Source organism: Ooceraea biroi, chromosome 14 (assembly GCF_003672135.1).
Source record: "Ooceraea biroi isolate clonal line C1 chromosome 14, Obir_v5.4, whole genome shotgun sequence".
Lineage (NCBI taxonomy): Eukaryota > Metazoa > Arthropoda > Insecta > Hymenoptera > Formicidae > Ooceraea > Ooceraea biroi.
The window spans coordinates 5,763,589-5,778,379 of NC_039519.1; the positions used below are offsets into that span (position 1 = coordinate 5,763,589).

Below are 14,791 nucleotides of genomic sequence, written 5' to 3' on the forward strand. Positions count from 1 at the left end.
ACGGTAAATTATAAACGAGGTGCGTGCGAAAATTATATACACATTTACGCGTAAAACCACACGGCGAAACACCCGTTTTTTCGGGAGAAAGACGACTGCGCGTCCCTCGAATCACACGACATAAATGATCGTTGACGATCGAACGAACTAGCACGGGCTGACGTACGCCTAGGATGTGCCTTACGATTCTCAACCCATTAATGGCCAATATCTCTCGTGGGGCACAATTTTTAGGATTAAAACTAAACGAATAATAAATAATAATAATTTCTAAATTTTCTGAATTTTTAGATATTAAGTCAGCCAAAGTGTTCAATGTAGAAATATAAATTATCTGATAATGATCCGAGATTTCTAGGAAGTAAAAAATAATCAGATTTTATTAATATTTTTTTATATAATCATAATAATATTATATAATCAGATTTTATTAATATTTTTTTATAATCAGACAATATTTATATTATAATTATATGGCCTTTAATGGGTTGATACGAGACTCCGTTCTTGTGCTTTCTCCGTCGTTTCTCTTCTCGTGTAGCCGATACCGAATCTGTGGGAACGGCTGATCGACGTCGACTGTCTACGTATACTTACTAGACTGTTAATTAACACTGAATCACTACGTTACATGGTACACTAAGGTGCATTGATTCGCGTGGTAGCGAATATATATATATTATTAATATAATATTAATATACAGGGTGTTTCCTAAGTAAGTAGACAAACTTAAGAAGGATATTCCTTGGCTTATTTTAAGAAGAAAAGGTCATATAAACGTATGTCCTAAACTGCTTTGTTTTCCAAAAAAGTACATCACTGTTTTCGTTCACTTTTCGTTTATTATAGAACAGTTTGTGTTATTGCAAATGAAACAAATGAAAAACAATAGTAACCAAAAAGAAAAATTATAACGAAAAAGAAAATAGTAACTAAAAAGAAAAATAATAACATCACAGTAACTGCTGAAAATGTCCACCTGCAGCCATGATACACGCCTCGACTCTCCTTTCCATTGATTGACGTACACGCTCAAAAATACCTGGAGTGTTACGTATTCTTTCATATCCATCCATTATGCGATTTCTGAGATCTGTTGAAATTTGTTGACTCGTACTGCAAAAGCACGCTATCCGAAAAGTGAACGAAAACAGTGATGTACTTTTTTTGGAAAACAAAGCAGTTTAGGACATATGTTTATATGACCTTTTCTTCTTAAAATAAGCCAAGGAATATCCTCCTTAAGTTTGTCTACTTACTTAGGAAACACCCTGTATATATATATATATATATATATTAATATTACTATATATATATATTAATATTACACATTTATATTATAATATTATATACATATAATATATATAATATTATTATAATAGTAATATTAATAAATATATATATTCGCTACTACGCGAATCAATGCACCTTAGTCTACTTCTCTCGCTATAACGATCTTACATGATTTTTTGGTCGTATCTAGAGGGGCACAGAGGAGAAGAGTACTTAATATCTTCGTCTATGCTATGCTCGTTCGCGACTGAATTCTGGGTGAATGAAAACGTTATCCGGATGGATCTAATCTATATTTCACACATTGGCACCAAATGTATAACACGTATCGTTTCGGGAAGAAGTATGAGGGTACATGGTATACGCTATTTACACTAACAAGACGTCGCGCATATTCAGCACTCTTTCCCCAATCCTTTCGAAGGTCATCTAATAAGGCACTGCGTTTTACTGCGACTGAATCGGTGCAAGTACGGAACAATCAAGAGAGTCATCCTAGAGGCTCGTGATACATCGATTCTGATCGGTAACGATCTCACGACTTACGCTTACGACGTGTGTACATAAATGCGTTTTGGTACCTTTTCTCTCGTCTCATCTCGTTTATCCTTCTAATCAACCGGTATTCCTATGATCTACCCGATATATCATAAGTGACGACGCGTCTAGCGATCGTAAGTATTTAATTAATTAATTGCGATTGAAGTGCTCCAGGAACAAACATTAAATGCAACGTATTTGCACACGGCATGACTGACTGTTGGGTAAGATAGAAAATCGATTACTGTATATATAACGTGTCACGCAACAACGAGTGAGCGCAGCGCGACGCACAACGATATTGCAAGATCATGCCGCACGCAGAAATAGAATTACGCGTTCGTGTGTGCTTTCGTGTACTCGCTGATTTTCGTATTATTGAACAGAGCTTCACTTTCGAGATTTCAGGTAGACATTTAGAATCAGGTTTAAATCTACGTTTATCGCAGAGAGAGACGCACGATTCGAGTAAAAATTCTTAAATGTCGAGTCAAACTTGTAGGTCCATTTGAGTTTTCTTTCTTCACGAAAAAAAAGCATTCTACAATGGAGAAAATTTTCAAATGAACATAAAACAGAAAATAGAAACTCTTTTCATTAGAGACTTTTACTGTTAACAGCAGCAGTTTTCAGGAAGTAAACTCTTAAATGGACTCTCTCTCTTTTCTGAGGGAAGATTGACGTAACGAATTGGCGGCGGCGCGCGTATTATGGCAATATATGTATGCGAGTATTTATAAGAAACAAGTATAATAACAATATCATAGAGTATAAATGGCATATTGAATAATAAACTATTTATATTGTACAACGTAACGTGTGCGTATATGCTTAATACAAGTAGGTACAAGTTCCCTTTTTTAGTCACGCAGCATAGTGCGCCCACAACATGAGGAAGAAGAATCCCGCCTCGCGCGATATCTCACGCGAGGAAACTTTATCGTATCATTTTGTTTTCTCATTCCAACGTGCACGCATTATTTGGCTTCACCATGACGCATGAAAAAAAATGGCCACGCTGTATCGTCACATCGATCGAAGTTACTTTAGATCGCGATCGTGCCCTCAAGATCATGCGGGAATTATCGAATCTTCGGCGCTGATCTGTCACAAATAAGGGGTTCGTGCAAGAAATCATAATTATAATTCGACGGTTAACAGAATTACGAGTGCTACGGCATGCAAAATATATTTGGAAGAGTCGAGAAACAATATTTTTCCCGCAGATTCGATAACACGATCCGCGAGTCACGCCGCGTTTAATGAGCCGATATTATCAGCATCGCGGGGGATGTCATCTGACAAGTAACACTACCCAAGTGTCACACGCCGATTTTGATAAGCTTTGAATATGTTGTTGTCTAGGTCAAAATATGAGATACATATTTTTTTATATCGGCCCGTTTTGCCATTAAGGGGGTGAAACACCCTCTTGAAAAAAATCGGGTTTTATACACACACACACACACACAAATATATGTTAATTTATAAGAAATGTTAGTATATATGCAATTATAGAGAAAAAAACAAACAAATTTAGAAATATTGAAAAAAATAAAAAAAGTAAAATTTTCTTGTCAGCTCTACGTTGATCATTTCTGGGTCCGGCAGAGGGCGAGAACCTGACTTATTTTGTTAATTAAAAGTAATCCCCCGACTGCATTGTTATCTCTGTGCGAAAAAACTGTTGCCAGGAGTAACTAGCGTATTAAATACGAGAATACGGACGGGGCGCGTATGTAGCGATATAGAGGTACTTTTAGCTTATTTTTGAAAAATGCGTTTTCAGAATATGACCTTATCATATATGGTTGAATTGTCGTTAAATATGCTTGAAGTTTTGCTGAAAGATAAATTTTAAAATTTTCAAAAATTGTGGAGGGGGAAAGGAATTTCGAAAAATATGATTGCACTGTTATAAAGTACATTAGAATCCATAAAACTTTTACTTGAAACTTTTTCTTATATGTTTTATTGTTTCGACGGTATTCGCTAAGAAATATAAAACCCGATTTTTTTCAAGAGGGTGTTTCACCCCCTTAATGGCAAAATGGGCCGATATAAAAAAATATGTATCTCATATTTTGACCTAGACAACAACATATTCAAAGCTTATCAAAATCGGCGTGTGACACTTGGGTAGTGTTACTTGTGAGAGACACGCGCGGCGTCGCGACGTTTCCACTGATCTCTTAAGAACAAGGTAATTAACCCGCCTATAATATGGCTCCGTCGGACTAGGATTTGCAGCGTCAGATCGTATATACATGGATAGAAACGTCGAAAGGCGAGATCGCGCGGTGTCGGTTTCGCGCACTTCGATGGGACACGCGCACGAAACTCGTATGCATACATTATATCTATGTATAAACGCTCTAAGGCTTTGGCAGTGAGTTAACGAGTCGATTATTCGGCAAGTCCGAGAGCGGCAGGTGGGCGCGTGCAGTGAGATGATTCCTCCTCCTCCACCCAGGTCTTTCTCCATCGCGAATCCCGCCAGCCACAATTCAGAATCGATATGTGCTATCACGTGCGTCGGAAATACCGAAGAGTCGATTTCGCGATTTCTTAGACGAGCATTCGCAGAATGGATCTCCTTCTTCTTCTCGTGTTGTCGATGTGGGGCCCTCTCGCCGGCAGCTGGCCGGCCTCCGTGCACGATCGGCAGCAGAATTTCGCGTAGTACTTGTGCGTGCAATATTTGGCCGACACGATGAGCTCGCAGTTGGCGAAGAACGTGTTGTCCTGGCAATGCGGATGAATGAAGATGCCTGAAAGGACACGGCAGAATTAAAATCGAACGCTGATCGAGGTAGCAGAGTGGAGGAGGCTGCTGCAGGCTGGAGAATCACTCACCAGCTACGCGTATATCAACGCTGTTGGAATCCGTAGAGTACTCGTTGCTTGCTTCGCATCGATATCGGCCGGAATCCTCTCGATTCGCATCACTAATGATAAGCCGATTGAGTTCTGAACATGAAAATTACAATTAATATAAATTGTCATTATTATTCTATAGATTATTTGTAACTTGAACTCATATCTGTCAAAGGGATACATTATTATTTATTGTATCGTACCGGAAATCTTGATTCGATTGTCCGTTTGAATGAGTTTGTCGTCCTTATACCAGAGCACACGCGGAATCGGGTAACCATCCACTGTGCAACCGATACTTATGTCACTGCCTTCAGGGAATTGCGTTTGTTCTACCGATACGTTGACTTTCACCGGAACTGTGCAAATCGAATTCATTAATACTTATACAATAATTTTATTGTGTAATCAAATATAATAATTTATTTTATGTAGCAAGAAAATGCAAAAGTTTTACTTTATACTTACGTCAAATACGTTTATTCCTAACGATAAGAAACATTGATAATTGTATTATATTTTTAGCATGTGTTTAAAACAGCCAACAAGCAGTCTGTTATAACAGCTCCAAGCAATAACAATGCAATGTAACTCAAATATTAGTAAGAACGGAATAACCGAGAACAATTCGGTTACACTATCATTGTGATTAACAACAAAAATAAAAGATCTGAGAGATTCAGCAGAGAATAAATATTTATTGACTTGTCAGCTTCATGAAAAGTCTCACATCTGGATAGATTTAACACAATGATCAGCGCAACCAAACTAAAAATATACCAGCCACATAAAAATAGACCAGCGTAGTCTCACCTTTGAACCTAGCGCCACCGGGTTCAGCAGTAGTTGGTTCAAGAGGGATAACGTGTGGAATGTAATGCGGTTTTGTCGTGTAAAGAGGGGCGTAGGTCTGATTTTCAGGAGATTGCGTCCTGGTGGGTCGATAAGGATATTGTGGTTTTTCGGTAGTGGGTCTCCTCGGGGGTTGAACGAGGTACTTGGTGTACTCCTCATGCTCGGGCTTAACATTGTAGACGGGCCCGATCGCCTGCACGGTCGCCGACCAGGAGGCCGGTCTATTGCCGATACCATTGAACGCTTGACAGGTGTAAATACCGAGACTCGTCAGAGTTACCGAGCGTATCAGGAGGCTATAGTCATTGTCCTGCTCATAATTTTCCGAGAGCAGGGGCAACATTCGGTCGCCGCGCCACCAAGTAACAATCGGCCTTGGCCACCCCATAGCGTAACAATGCAGGGTTATCGGCGAGTTTAACGTCACCGTTATAGTAGTGTCGGGCTCTCCGATGATGTCGACGGCGAGCTCGCGCGGTTCTAAAGAGTGCAAGAGAAAAGGTGCATGCGTGACGTTTAGAGGCAGAGGTGTTAATCGTACCGTCACCAGAAAAACCGTAAGATCAATCCCGTCATCCGTTTTAATCAATGAAAGAAGATATTGTTAAATTCGCTTCACGACAGTCGCTAAGCATCTGACTAAGACAATCCTATACGACGCATCGATCATTTAGCGAACAGAGCAACGTTAAATGGAATATCTAGTGTGAGCAAGACATTCACAACTAATTAAATTAATGTGAATTCCACACCGCACAGTAATCTAGTAAATGTTAATCTATCTAAAGTTGCAATATAGTCATTCCTCGGCAGAAGTGGATTCTATACGTACCAGTGACATCCAATTGGTACTCCGCTCTTACTGGTGGTCCTAAACCGTTATCAGCGGTGCACACGTAAGTTCCTCTGTCGTAAGTGTACAAATTGATGACCTGAAGAGATCCATCGAGCAATATGCGCCGCCTCTTCTCGGAAGGTCCAATCTAAAGCATTGATATTTAATGTTTTATAACTTGAACAACTAAGAACAATCATTTGATTATGGCCAAGTATTGAGACACCCCATAAGTATATATTATTTCTTGAAATTAATTATGTAAAATAATTAATAATAAAACTATTTAAAAAAGAATTTAATAATTACCAATGTGGTATCCTTTCTCCACGTGATGGTTGGCCTGGGAGTGCCCAGAGCGACGCATTTCAAAGTGACATATCCACCCTCTTGCGCGCTAACACGAGGCTCTTCGGGTTGTTGAATCGCCGCAGGTTCGCCACCATATTGCGGTGGTGTAACAGGTCGCAGTGTCGTTGCCGGAGGTTCTTCCGGCGCGGGTTCCAAGCAGGACGTACCGCAACCGCTGTCGCAACATTTCGATTCTCCGGGACAATCCGCGTCTGTGACACATTCTTGCTCGCACCTCGTGCTGTTGGATACTCTTGGACAATGACCAGGTTTGGTGACTGCAAGGACAACGAAATTTTATTGTTCCATTTTACAAGTTGCTCGCAATACATAACGCCATTTCCAAAAATATATTTTAATCTGCCCCCTGACGATTTATTCCAGCAATTTAATTTTATTTCAAACAAAAGAATTTTTTCTGTACTTTAAAAGTTAAAATTGCTTACAGTAATTTGTTTTATATTGTCAATGGTACTTACTTGATTGACAAACGCTCTTGTATTCTGTACCGTCTTGCGTAGCGACTAGCGTAATGGTGCAACGAGTACCATCAGGACAGATCTGTGCCCTGCAGGGATCAACGCAACGGCAACGTTCACAGTCCTGCGGATCTACGTATTGTTCCTTGCCATATGGACAACGAATGATATTACATTCCTCTTTAGCCTCTGCGCATTGATCTTTCTTATCGGTTGCGTCCACATCTATCTCGTTGCTCGCTGTAACCATGCATTATAAAAAATAAAAAATTTTGCTCTTTTCTGTAGGATTAAGTATCTTGACAAGAAAATAAAAAAGAAAGCTGTCGATTTATATTGCTCCACATAATTTATATATTACAGCAGATTGAGAAAAGAAATGTAAGCAATGCGATATTTAAAATGTTTTCACAGAAAATTTCGTAAGTTTCTTTTTCATAGTTTACGTCAAATGTCGGTGAACGTGAAAAATGGTTAAAAATTGTTACGAATTATTTGAAATAAATCGCATATTCCATAACGGAAGCCACATTTACAGTAATTTATCTAATGGATTTATTTGTAATTTTGTCGCATATACACGCACGCACACGTACGTATATCAATATCTTTGCATTAAATATTAATCATAAAAGAAAGAAAGAGTAAAAAGTTTCAGGTAATATAAATTTGATTGCTATGATAAAACATAAGCAATGAATCGCAAATGAAAAATTAAGGATGTAGTGGATCAATTGGTAGATGGAAGAATCGAAATGCGTGAACGAAGAATTGCGAATAAATCGAAAAGCGTAAAAAATATGTAGAACTAGATATAAAAATACAAAAATGCTAACATATATGTACACAGGAGCCAAATATATGCTAGACACTACTACAAAGCTGAAAGATGAGATATTTGCAAAAACATCAAAAGAATAAAAAACTTGGTAGCAGTCTTCCAGGACTTACTCCTAAGACAAGTATTAATACAAGATTCGAAAGTCTTGAATCTATTGCGATTGCCACCGCATCCGGTATAAATAAACGCCCGACAGCTTTGATATTCCTCGTCGAAGTAGAATCGTTTCGTGGCACCGGACGTGCAGGATCCACTATCAACTGGTTCTTTACAGATCGCTGTATCACCACCATAAAGACTATTACTTGAAGCTTGATAAATTCCATGGCAATGCCATGACAATTAATACAGTTCGAAGGAATTGTCGTTTGAGAAAGGAAACGATCGGAAAATAATAAGTTAAATTTACATACACAGATTCGATGCGCTGGTGTCGTTTCCGGCGGGTAAAGGCTCCTCCTGATGTACGCAAATGGACTCGCATTCGGAGACGGTACTGAATCGGTTCGCATTGCCGTCGCATCCACCATAAATAAATTCACGGCAGGCACGTGAGCTCGGTTCGTAGTAATACTTGCGGAAAGCGCCTCTGCACGGACCAGAATCCATAGGAAGATTGCACATGTCTGTAAAGATCATTAATTAAACCTTAATTAATTATATTAATTTCCCTAAAGAAGTTTTATCGTAGATAAATTCGTGGTTTTAACGCGAAGCGAAAGAAATATAAATAAAATTTGTTAATTCAGTAATAATTAATACAATCATTTCCAAGTGCATTATCATTCTCACCTTGTCCATGGAACCTTCCGCAGAGTCGCTCGCACTGTTCCTCTGTCTGGAATCTGTTGGCATTGCCACCGCAGCCACCGTAAATGAATGCCTGACACATCTGATGTTCCACGTCGTAATAATATGCGGTGATAGAACCGTCGCAATCACCGTAATCAGCTGACGCCAAGCAGATGGGACTCTTCGGTTCTCCAATCGACGGAGTTCTCATCGTTTGAGTAACCAGTGGTGTAACGGCAGGTGGATGCTGCTTGCACTTCCTCTCACAAGATTCCCTATCTTGGAAACGATTCTTATTGCCCTCGCAGCCACTGTAATCGAACTCGAAGCAGGAATCAGAGCGATAGTCATAGTAGAATTGCTTCAAGGAGCCGCTGCAGGGACCGACCACCTTTGGTAGCGTGCAAGGATCTGAAATTTTCGCCATTTCTCTTTAGATAATATTCAAGGGAAGAGAAAAAATAGAATTAAGTACCTGAATTATCATTAATTATCATTTTACGCATCGTTTTCCATCATACGTACTTTGAACTTCTCCGCAGCGATATTCGCACTCCTCACGACGATTAAAGTTGTTACCGTTACTCTGACAGCCACCGTAATAGAACTGCTTGCACACGCCGTCGCGACTATCGTAGAACCATTTGATTTGATTCTCAGAGCAGGGACCATGTTCATCAGGCAGGAAGCAGAATTCTGGAATATCCGATAATAGGTCAACGGTATTTGTCACTTGCGGACAATTTCTGGGGTCGTTATAGGAAACATTACCAGTTCGGAACTCGAGGTGTCTCAAAGGTGGCGGCGTGGTGACGGCCGTTTCGCACCTGTTGACGCAGTCCTGCTGGGTCAGGAAGTTATTCTCATTTGCGCCGCATCCACCGTAATAGAACTTTCGGCATTGCTGCTCGTAGGAGTCATAATACCATCGTTGAGTGTAATTATGGCAGTCTCCCATGAGAGCCGGCAGCAGACAAATGTCTTGTTCTATGTTTAGAAATTTAAAAATTGTGTTTTCACGCATGTAATTTTTTCTTAAAGAATTTTGCCTGTCAATGGTGATCAAGTAAAATATTATATAACATAAAAATCAAAGCAAGGAAATAGAATCCCTCTTCTCGAAAAAAAATTCTTGTTTCATAAATACTTTAAGTGAGATGTTACTATATCTGTAATAAAGAGAACTCAAAAAATTTTAATAAAAAGTAGTTATTAATTTGAGAGATCAACGCTATTAATGATATATATATATATAATTTTTTATTATAAAAGAATGATATAGATGTATTTTGTGTGATATAATATATATAAATCATGCAACTAAATTTAATTTAAATTTCTAATTAAATTTCTTTCGTGCATTCCATAAAAAAGACAATTTGTATTATTAATGCAGTAAACAGTGCGGAAAGAAATAACAGTTTCAGAAGTAATGAGATTTAATGTGGAGAAAAGGCGTAAGTGAAGGAAATCTTACCGATTTTAGGCGGACAATCAGACTCGCATGCGTCTCTAGATTCAAAGTTATTTTTATTGCCACCACAGCCAGTATAATAGAATGGCATGCAACGATTCTCCGATTGATCAAAGTACCATCGAGATTGCTTCTCCGTGCATGTGCCCTCCGCCCGCGGCAACGTACAACTATCTGTTAATCGTATTAATTATTATATCATGCAAAGTTAATCCTATGTTAATCTCAATTCTGTTCCCTCTATTTCAGCCCAAGTTATTCTACATACCGTTAGTTTGAAAAATTCCTTACTTCTATTATTAATCAAATAGTTTAACACTTAACTAAACTTTCAGTAAAATTATTAACATTATTTATCAGTGACCTTTAATGATTTTGACCCGTAGATCAATGTGCGCATCTTCAAACCCTTTACTAGATGGTACGTAAAAAAACATATCATACCATTTAAAACAACGAAGTTGACCTTCATATGACCTCTACGCGTCCACCTAATAAAAAACTATTTAGAACAAATTATGTATCCTTCGAAACCATGCAAGTTTGGTCTGACACATTTTTTTCTATCACCAATAACAGCCGAGATATTCAGGTGGCCCGTTTTAGGTGCCTCACCCTGTATATTTCGATATTCCGTAATAATCACAGTAGAAAAATACGAATCTAATTTCTTTTATCTTTGAATATTTAAATATGTCTTATTTAGAAAATTAATTATGTTAATAAAATTTATGGTATGCGGAGCATAATATTAATTATTACATTTAACATTTTGTATTTAATTCCGATAAGATTAGATCTCAGTTGTGCCAAAGGTGCGCAGATTATTTCAGAGTTAATTATGACACAAGGTTTAAAGAAAACTTGTGTATAAAAAAATTGAGGAATAAAAATCGTTTTTTCTCTAACTATATAATAAAATGTTTAAGTGTTGAAGAATTTCTAAAAATTGTGCATTACAATTATGCAAGTGAAAGCGTGCCTGCGGAACAAAAACTGCGTGAAAGCTAACACGTGAATCGTGATCGCATCGTGATTTATCCCATGACATGTCCCATGTCACCATGAAGCAGTGAGATCTTTTTCTGCTGCTGTTATCAGTACCTTGTGAAGGGCAACGTTGCTGGCAGGCAGCAAGAGTACGGAATTTATTGGCGTTGCCTTTACAACCGCCGTAAACAAATTGCCTACAAGTGCCACACTCGGCATCGTAATACCAGCGCAATGCCGAGCCCGGACAGGGTCCGGGATCTCTCTTCAAGGCGCACACGTCAGGCAGTTTTACTGCAAAAGTTCGTCCATCACTGTGCGGTCGAGCCGATCCCCGTAACTGACGTTTAGAACTAATATCGGTGGCAAGGAGCAGAGTTTCGAATTACTTGAACACGCTCGGAGTGCCAATCATTCTCGATAAAAGTACGCCCCGTTTATTAGCGGCGTAACCACGATGAGTTTATTTTATTCAAAACTGTAAATATTATTAAATTTGCTAAAAGTGATGTTAATTTTATTAAATATTATCGTATTCATCTCATTTTGTAATATGCATATTGCAGATTCTTTCTCAATCATTTAATCGTTTCAATTTTTTTAATTCACTACTGCGGTAATAATCATATCTTGGTATGTCGTTGAAAAGTACTTATAATAGAAAGATTAGTTATACAATTCTCTCCGAATGCGAATGTAGTAATAGAAAATTATGGATTAGTTAGAATTACGTTAAGGAGAGAATACGCCTCGACTATTGTTAGAATCTGTTAAAGTTAGTTGTCATTACTAGAAATATTAAATCGGTAAATACCCCATCGCCAGCATTCCTATAATTATAGATACTACTGCAATTAAATTTCGTTAATCCCCAGACTTGAAATCAATCTTTTAAGAAAATTATTATGTAATTTCATCGATAGCGAAGATGTCCTAAGTAATTAGATCAAACAATTTAACTTAAATCCTTTTCTGCGATCGATATCGTGCAAATAAACTAGCAATTTACGTATATAAAATACACGGAATTGTAACGCACACATAAAGAAAGCGTAGAGTGACAATAAATAACATACCTTTTCTCCGACCTGGTTGTAAGCACTGCTGATGACAAGCGATTTCCGTTGGGAAGTTGTTGTCGTTCGCTTTGCAACCGCCGTAAATGAACTGTTCGCAAGTCTGCGCTTCTTTATTGAAGTACCACCTTGTGAAATTGCCTGCGCAAGGACCTTGTTCCTTCGGCTGATCGCAGGAATCTGTATGAAATGACAAACTTAATTGTTAATTAGTTCTGTAAATTCTAACACACGAGGTACATCCTGTTTAATATCAAATTAAATCCAAAGCGAAATTTAAAGACAAAGTTTAAATACATATTTCTCACAAAACAGCTTAACCGCGGGTGATCTCCGCCAGTATGGGTAGAGTCTTACCGATATCATCTGGCGTGACGCAAAGTTCTGCGCACTCTTCCCTAGTTTCGAACTTATTAGCATTACCGAGGCAACCGCCGTAAATAAATTGACCGCACTGCTTCCTGTCGGCATCATAATACCACTTCGGGTGATATCCTTCGCAAGGACCAGCGATTTTCGGCAAGAAGCAAGCAGCTGCGAAGTAAATCGATAGTTTTCTGTTTTAACGCGATGCTTCAAACTTTACTAATATAATTCGTTTATTTGTAAAAAATTCGTTCTAAATATAAATTTGTAAAAGAAAAGCAGTCTTAATTTCCTGATAAAATTTTCATTTTTACATAAAAAAGATATATAACATGTATTAGCAAAGTGCAGATGTTTCTTTCTTTCATTTACAGTTAGACAGCCATTTTAATAAATATTTTCAAGTAATTACCTTTTCCTTTCGGCTGAACGCAAACTTCTTTGCACTCTTCCTGTGTTTTAAATCGATTTTCGTTACCCTCGCAGCCTCCGTACCAGAATCTCGAGCAGCCACCATAATCGGTATCGTAGAACCACTTGACGGTGAAGTCCCGGCAGGAACCTCTGTCCTTCTTCAAGCCACACGCCGCACCCGGCATCATCGGCATCGTCAGACAACCCTCGAAGTTCTCGCCTTGAGCTTCCTCGATTCCATCCGGACAACATCCGAATTGTGATGCGTCGCAGGTGCATCCAGCGAAGTTCGGCCCTTTAGCAGGTGTCCTGCCGTCCGAGCAGCACTTGTATTTCGTGTTCTCACATCCGCAGCCTGTTAACATCGGCACGCAGCGCATTGCAGTGTTATTGATTTGTATAATTGTTATTAAAATATTATATTATTATTTTCTTATTATCTAAATATTAAATTACTGTCCTATTACTATCATATTATTATTTTTGCATTAGTTAAAAATTTTAACAGCTTAATTATGAATTGTTAATTTTTTAACAATTAATTTAGCTGCATCATTCTCGACAATTTAATTCTATTAGGAGTGTGATTTAGTTTTGAGGGTTTTGCAACAGATGGCTGTAGTGTCAGTTTGTTCCAATAGCTGTTTCCGATAACTGTTGTTTCTTACAGTCTTGACATTATCCATGACATTTAGTAGCATTATAGCAATAGATGCAATAACAGTCGTGTTTATATCATCGTAAAAATGCAACTTCCGAAACAGCATTTTCGACATGCGTTGCTTTTGTTTTTTAATCAAAAGAAAACTGCGGCTGACGGTTATAGAATTCTTGTGGAAACTTATGGTGATTCTGCCCCATCAATTAAGATGTGTGAATACTGGTTTAGACGCTTTAAAAGTGGTGATACTGATGCGAAGGACAAAGAACGCTCGGGACAACCAAGAAAGCTTGAAAATGCAGATTTCCAAGCATTATTGCACGAAAATCCAACACGATCCACTTCAGAACTTGCCAGAGCATTAAATGTTGATCGTACAACAGTTACCAAACATTTACATGAAATGGGAAAAATTCAGAAATAAGGGAAATGGGTTCGACATGAATTATCGGAAAGTGCCATTGCGAACCATTTCGTTGATCGCCAGGCAAAAAAAGAAGAGTCTTTTGTCTCGGATTGTTACTGGGGATGAAAAGTGGATCTATTTTGATAATCCGAAACGCAGAAAATCATGGGTGGATCCAGGCGAACCATCAACATCCACTCCGAGACGCAATATTCACGGTTCAAAAGTAATGCTCTGTATTTGGTGGGATAGTGTACTATGAGCTGTTAAATCCGCACGAGAGTGTCACGGCTGATCGTTATCGACACCAATTGTACAAGTTGAAGCAAGCATTGGACCAAAAACGACCACCAATTGCGAGTAAACGACGGAAAGTGATTCTTCTTCGTGACAACGCTCGACCTCACGTTGCGTTATCAGTGAAACAAACACTATTAGAGCTCGAATGGGAAGTCTTACCGCACCCGCGTATTCTCCGAACATTGCTCCATGCGATTATTATTTGTTCCGGTGGATGCAACACGCTTTAGAGGATACACA

At 38.4% G+C, this 14,791-nt stretch overlaps 2 protein-coding genes across 5 annotated transcripts in view; both read right to left on the bottom strand.

Moving 5' to 3' along the window:
- Positions 1-3,949: 3,949 nt before the first annotated feature.
- LOC105282445 (papilin) overlaps positions 3,950-14,791 on the bottom strand; it is a 152,885-nt gene continuing 142,043 nt past the window's right edge. For 2 of the 4 annotated variants that reach the window (XM_011344400.3, XM_011344396.3), the window contains exons 24-39: positions 13,183-13,539; positions 12,762-12,938; positions 12,405-12,584; positions 10,342-10,512; positions 9,636-9,851; positions 9,390-9,560; positions 8,865-9,275; positions 8,486-8,698; positions 8,183-8,350; positions 7,232-7,471; positions 6,711-7,030; positions 6,399-6,549; positions 5,525-6,046; positions 4,915-5,070; positions 4,691-4,804; positions 3,950-4,605 (exon numbers count right to left, since the gene is read on the bottom strand). In XM_011344400.3, coding sequence (XP_011342702.2) covers positions 4,403-4,605; positions 4,691-4,804; positions 4,915-5,070; positions 5,525-6,046; positions 6,399-6,549; positions 6,711-7,030; positions 7,232-7,471; positions 8,183-8,350; positions 8,486-8,698; positions 8,865-9,275; positions 9,390-9,560; positions 9,636-9,851; positions 10,342-10,512; positions 12,405-12,584; positions 12,762-12,938; positions 13,183-13,539 — 3,770 coding nt within the window. In that variant the 3' untranslated portion in view covers positions 3,950-4,402. The remainder of the gene's footprint in view (positions 4,606-4,690; positions 4,805-4,914; positions 5,071-5,524; positions 6,047-6,398; positions 6,550-6,710; positions 7,031-7,231; positions 7,472-8,182; positions 8,351-8,485; positions 8,699-8,864; positions 9,276-9,389; positions 9,561-9,635; positions 9,852-10,341; positions 10,513-12,404; positions 12,585-12,761; positions 12,939-13,182; positions 13,540-14,791) is intronic. The other 2 variants (XM_011344397.3, XM_011344399.3) reach the window with 2 other exon arrangements.
- Positions 10,900-12,326, bottom strand: LOC113563363 (kunitz-type serine protease inhibitor kunitoxin-Phi1-like). The gene is given in 1 exon segment (XM_026974850.1): positions 10,900-12,326. A coding segment is annotated over 1 exon segment (501 nt). The 5' UTR covers positions 11,744-12,326; the 3' UTR covers positions 10,900-11,242.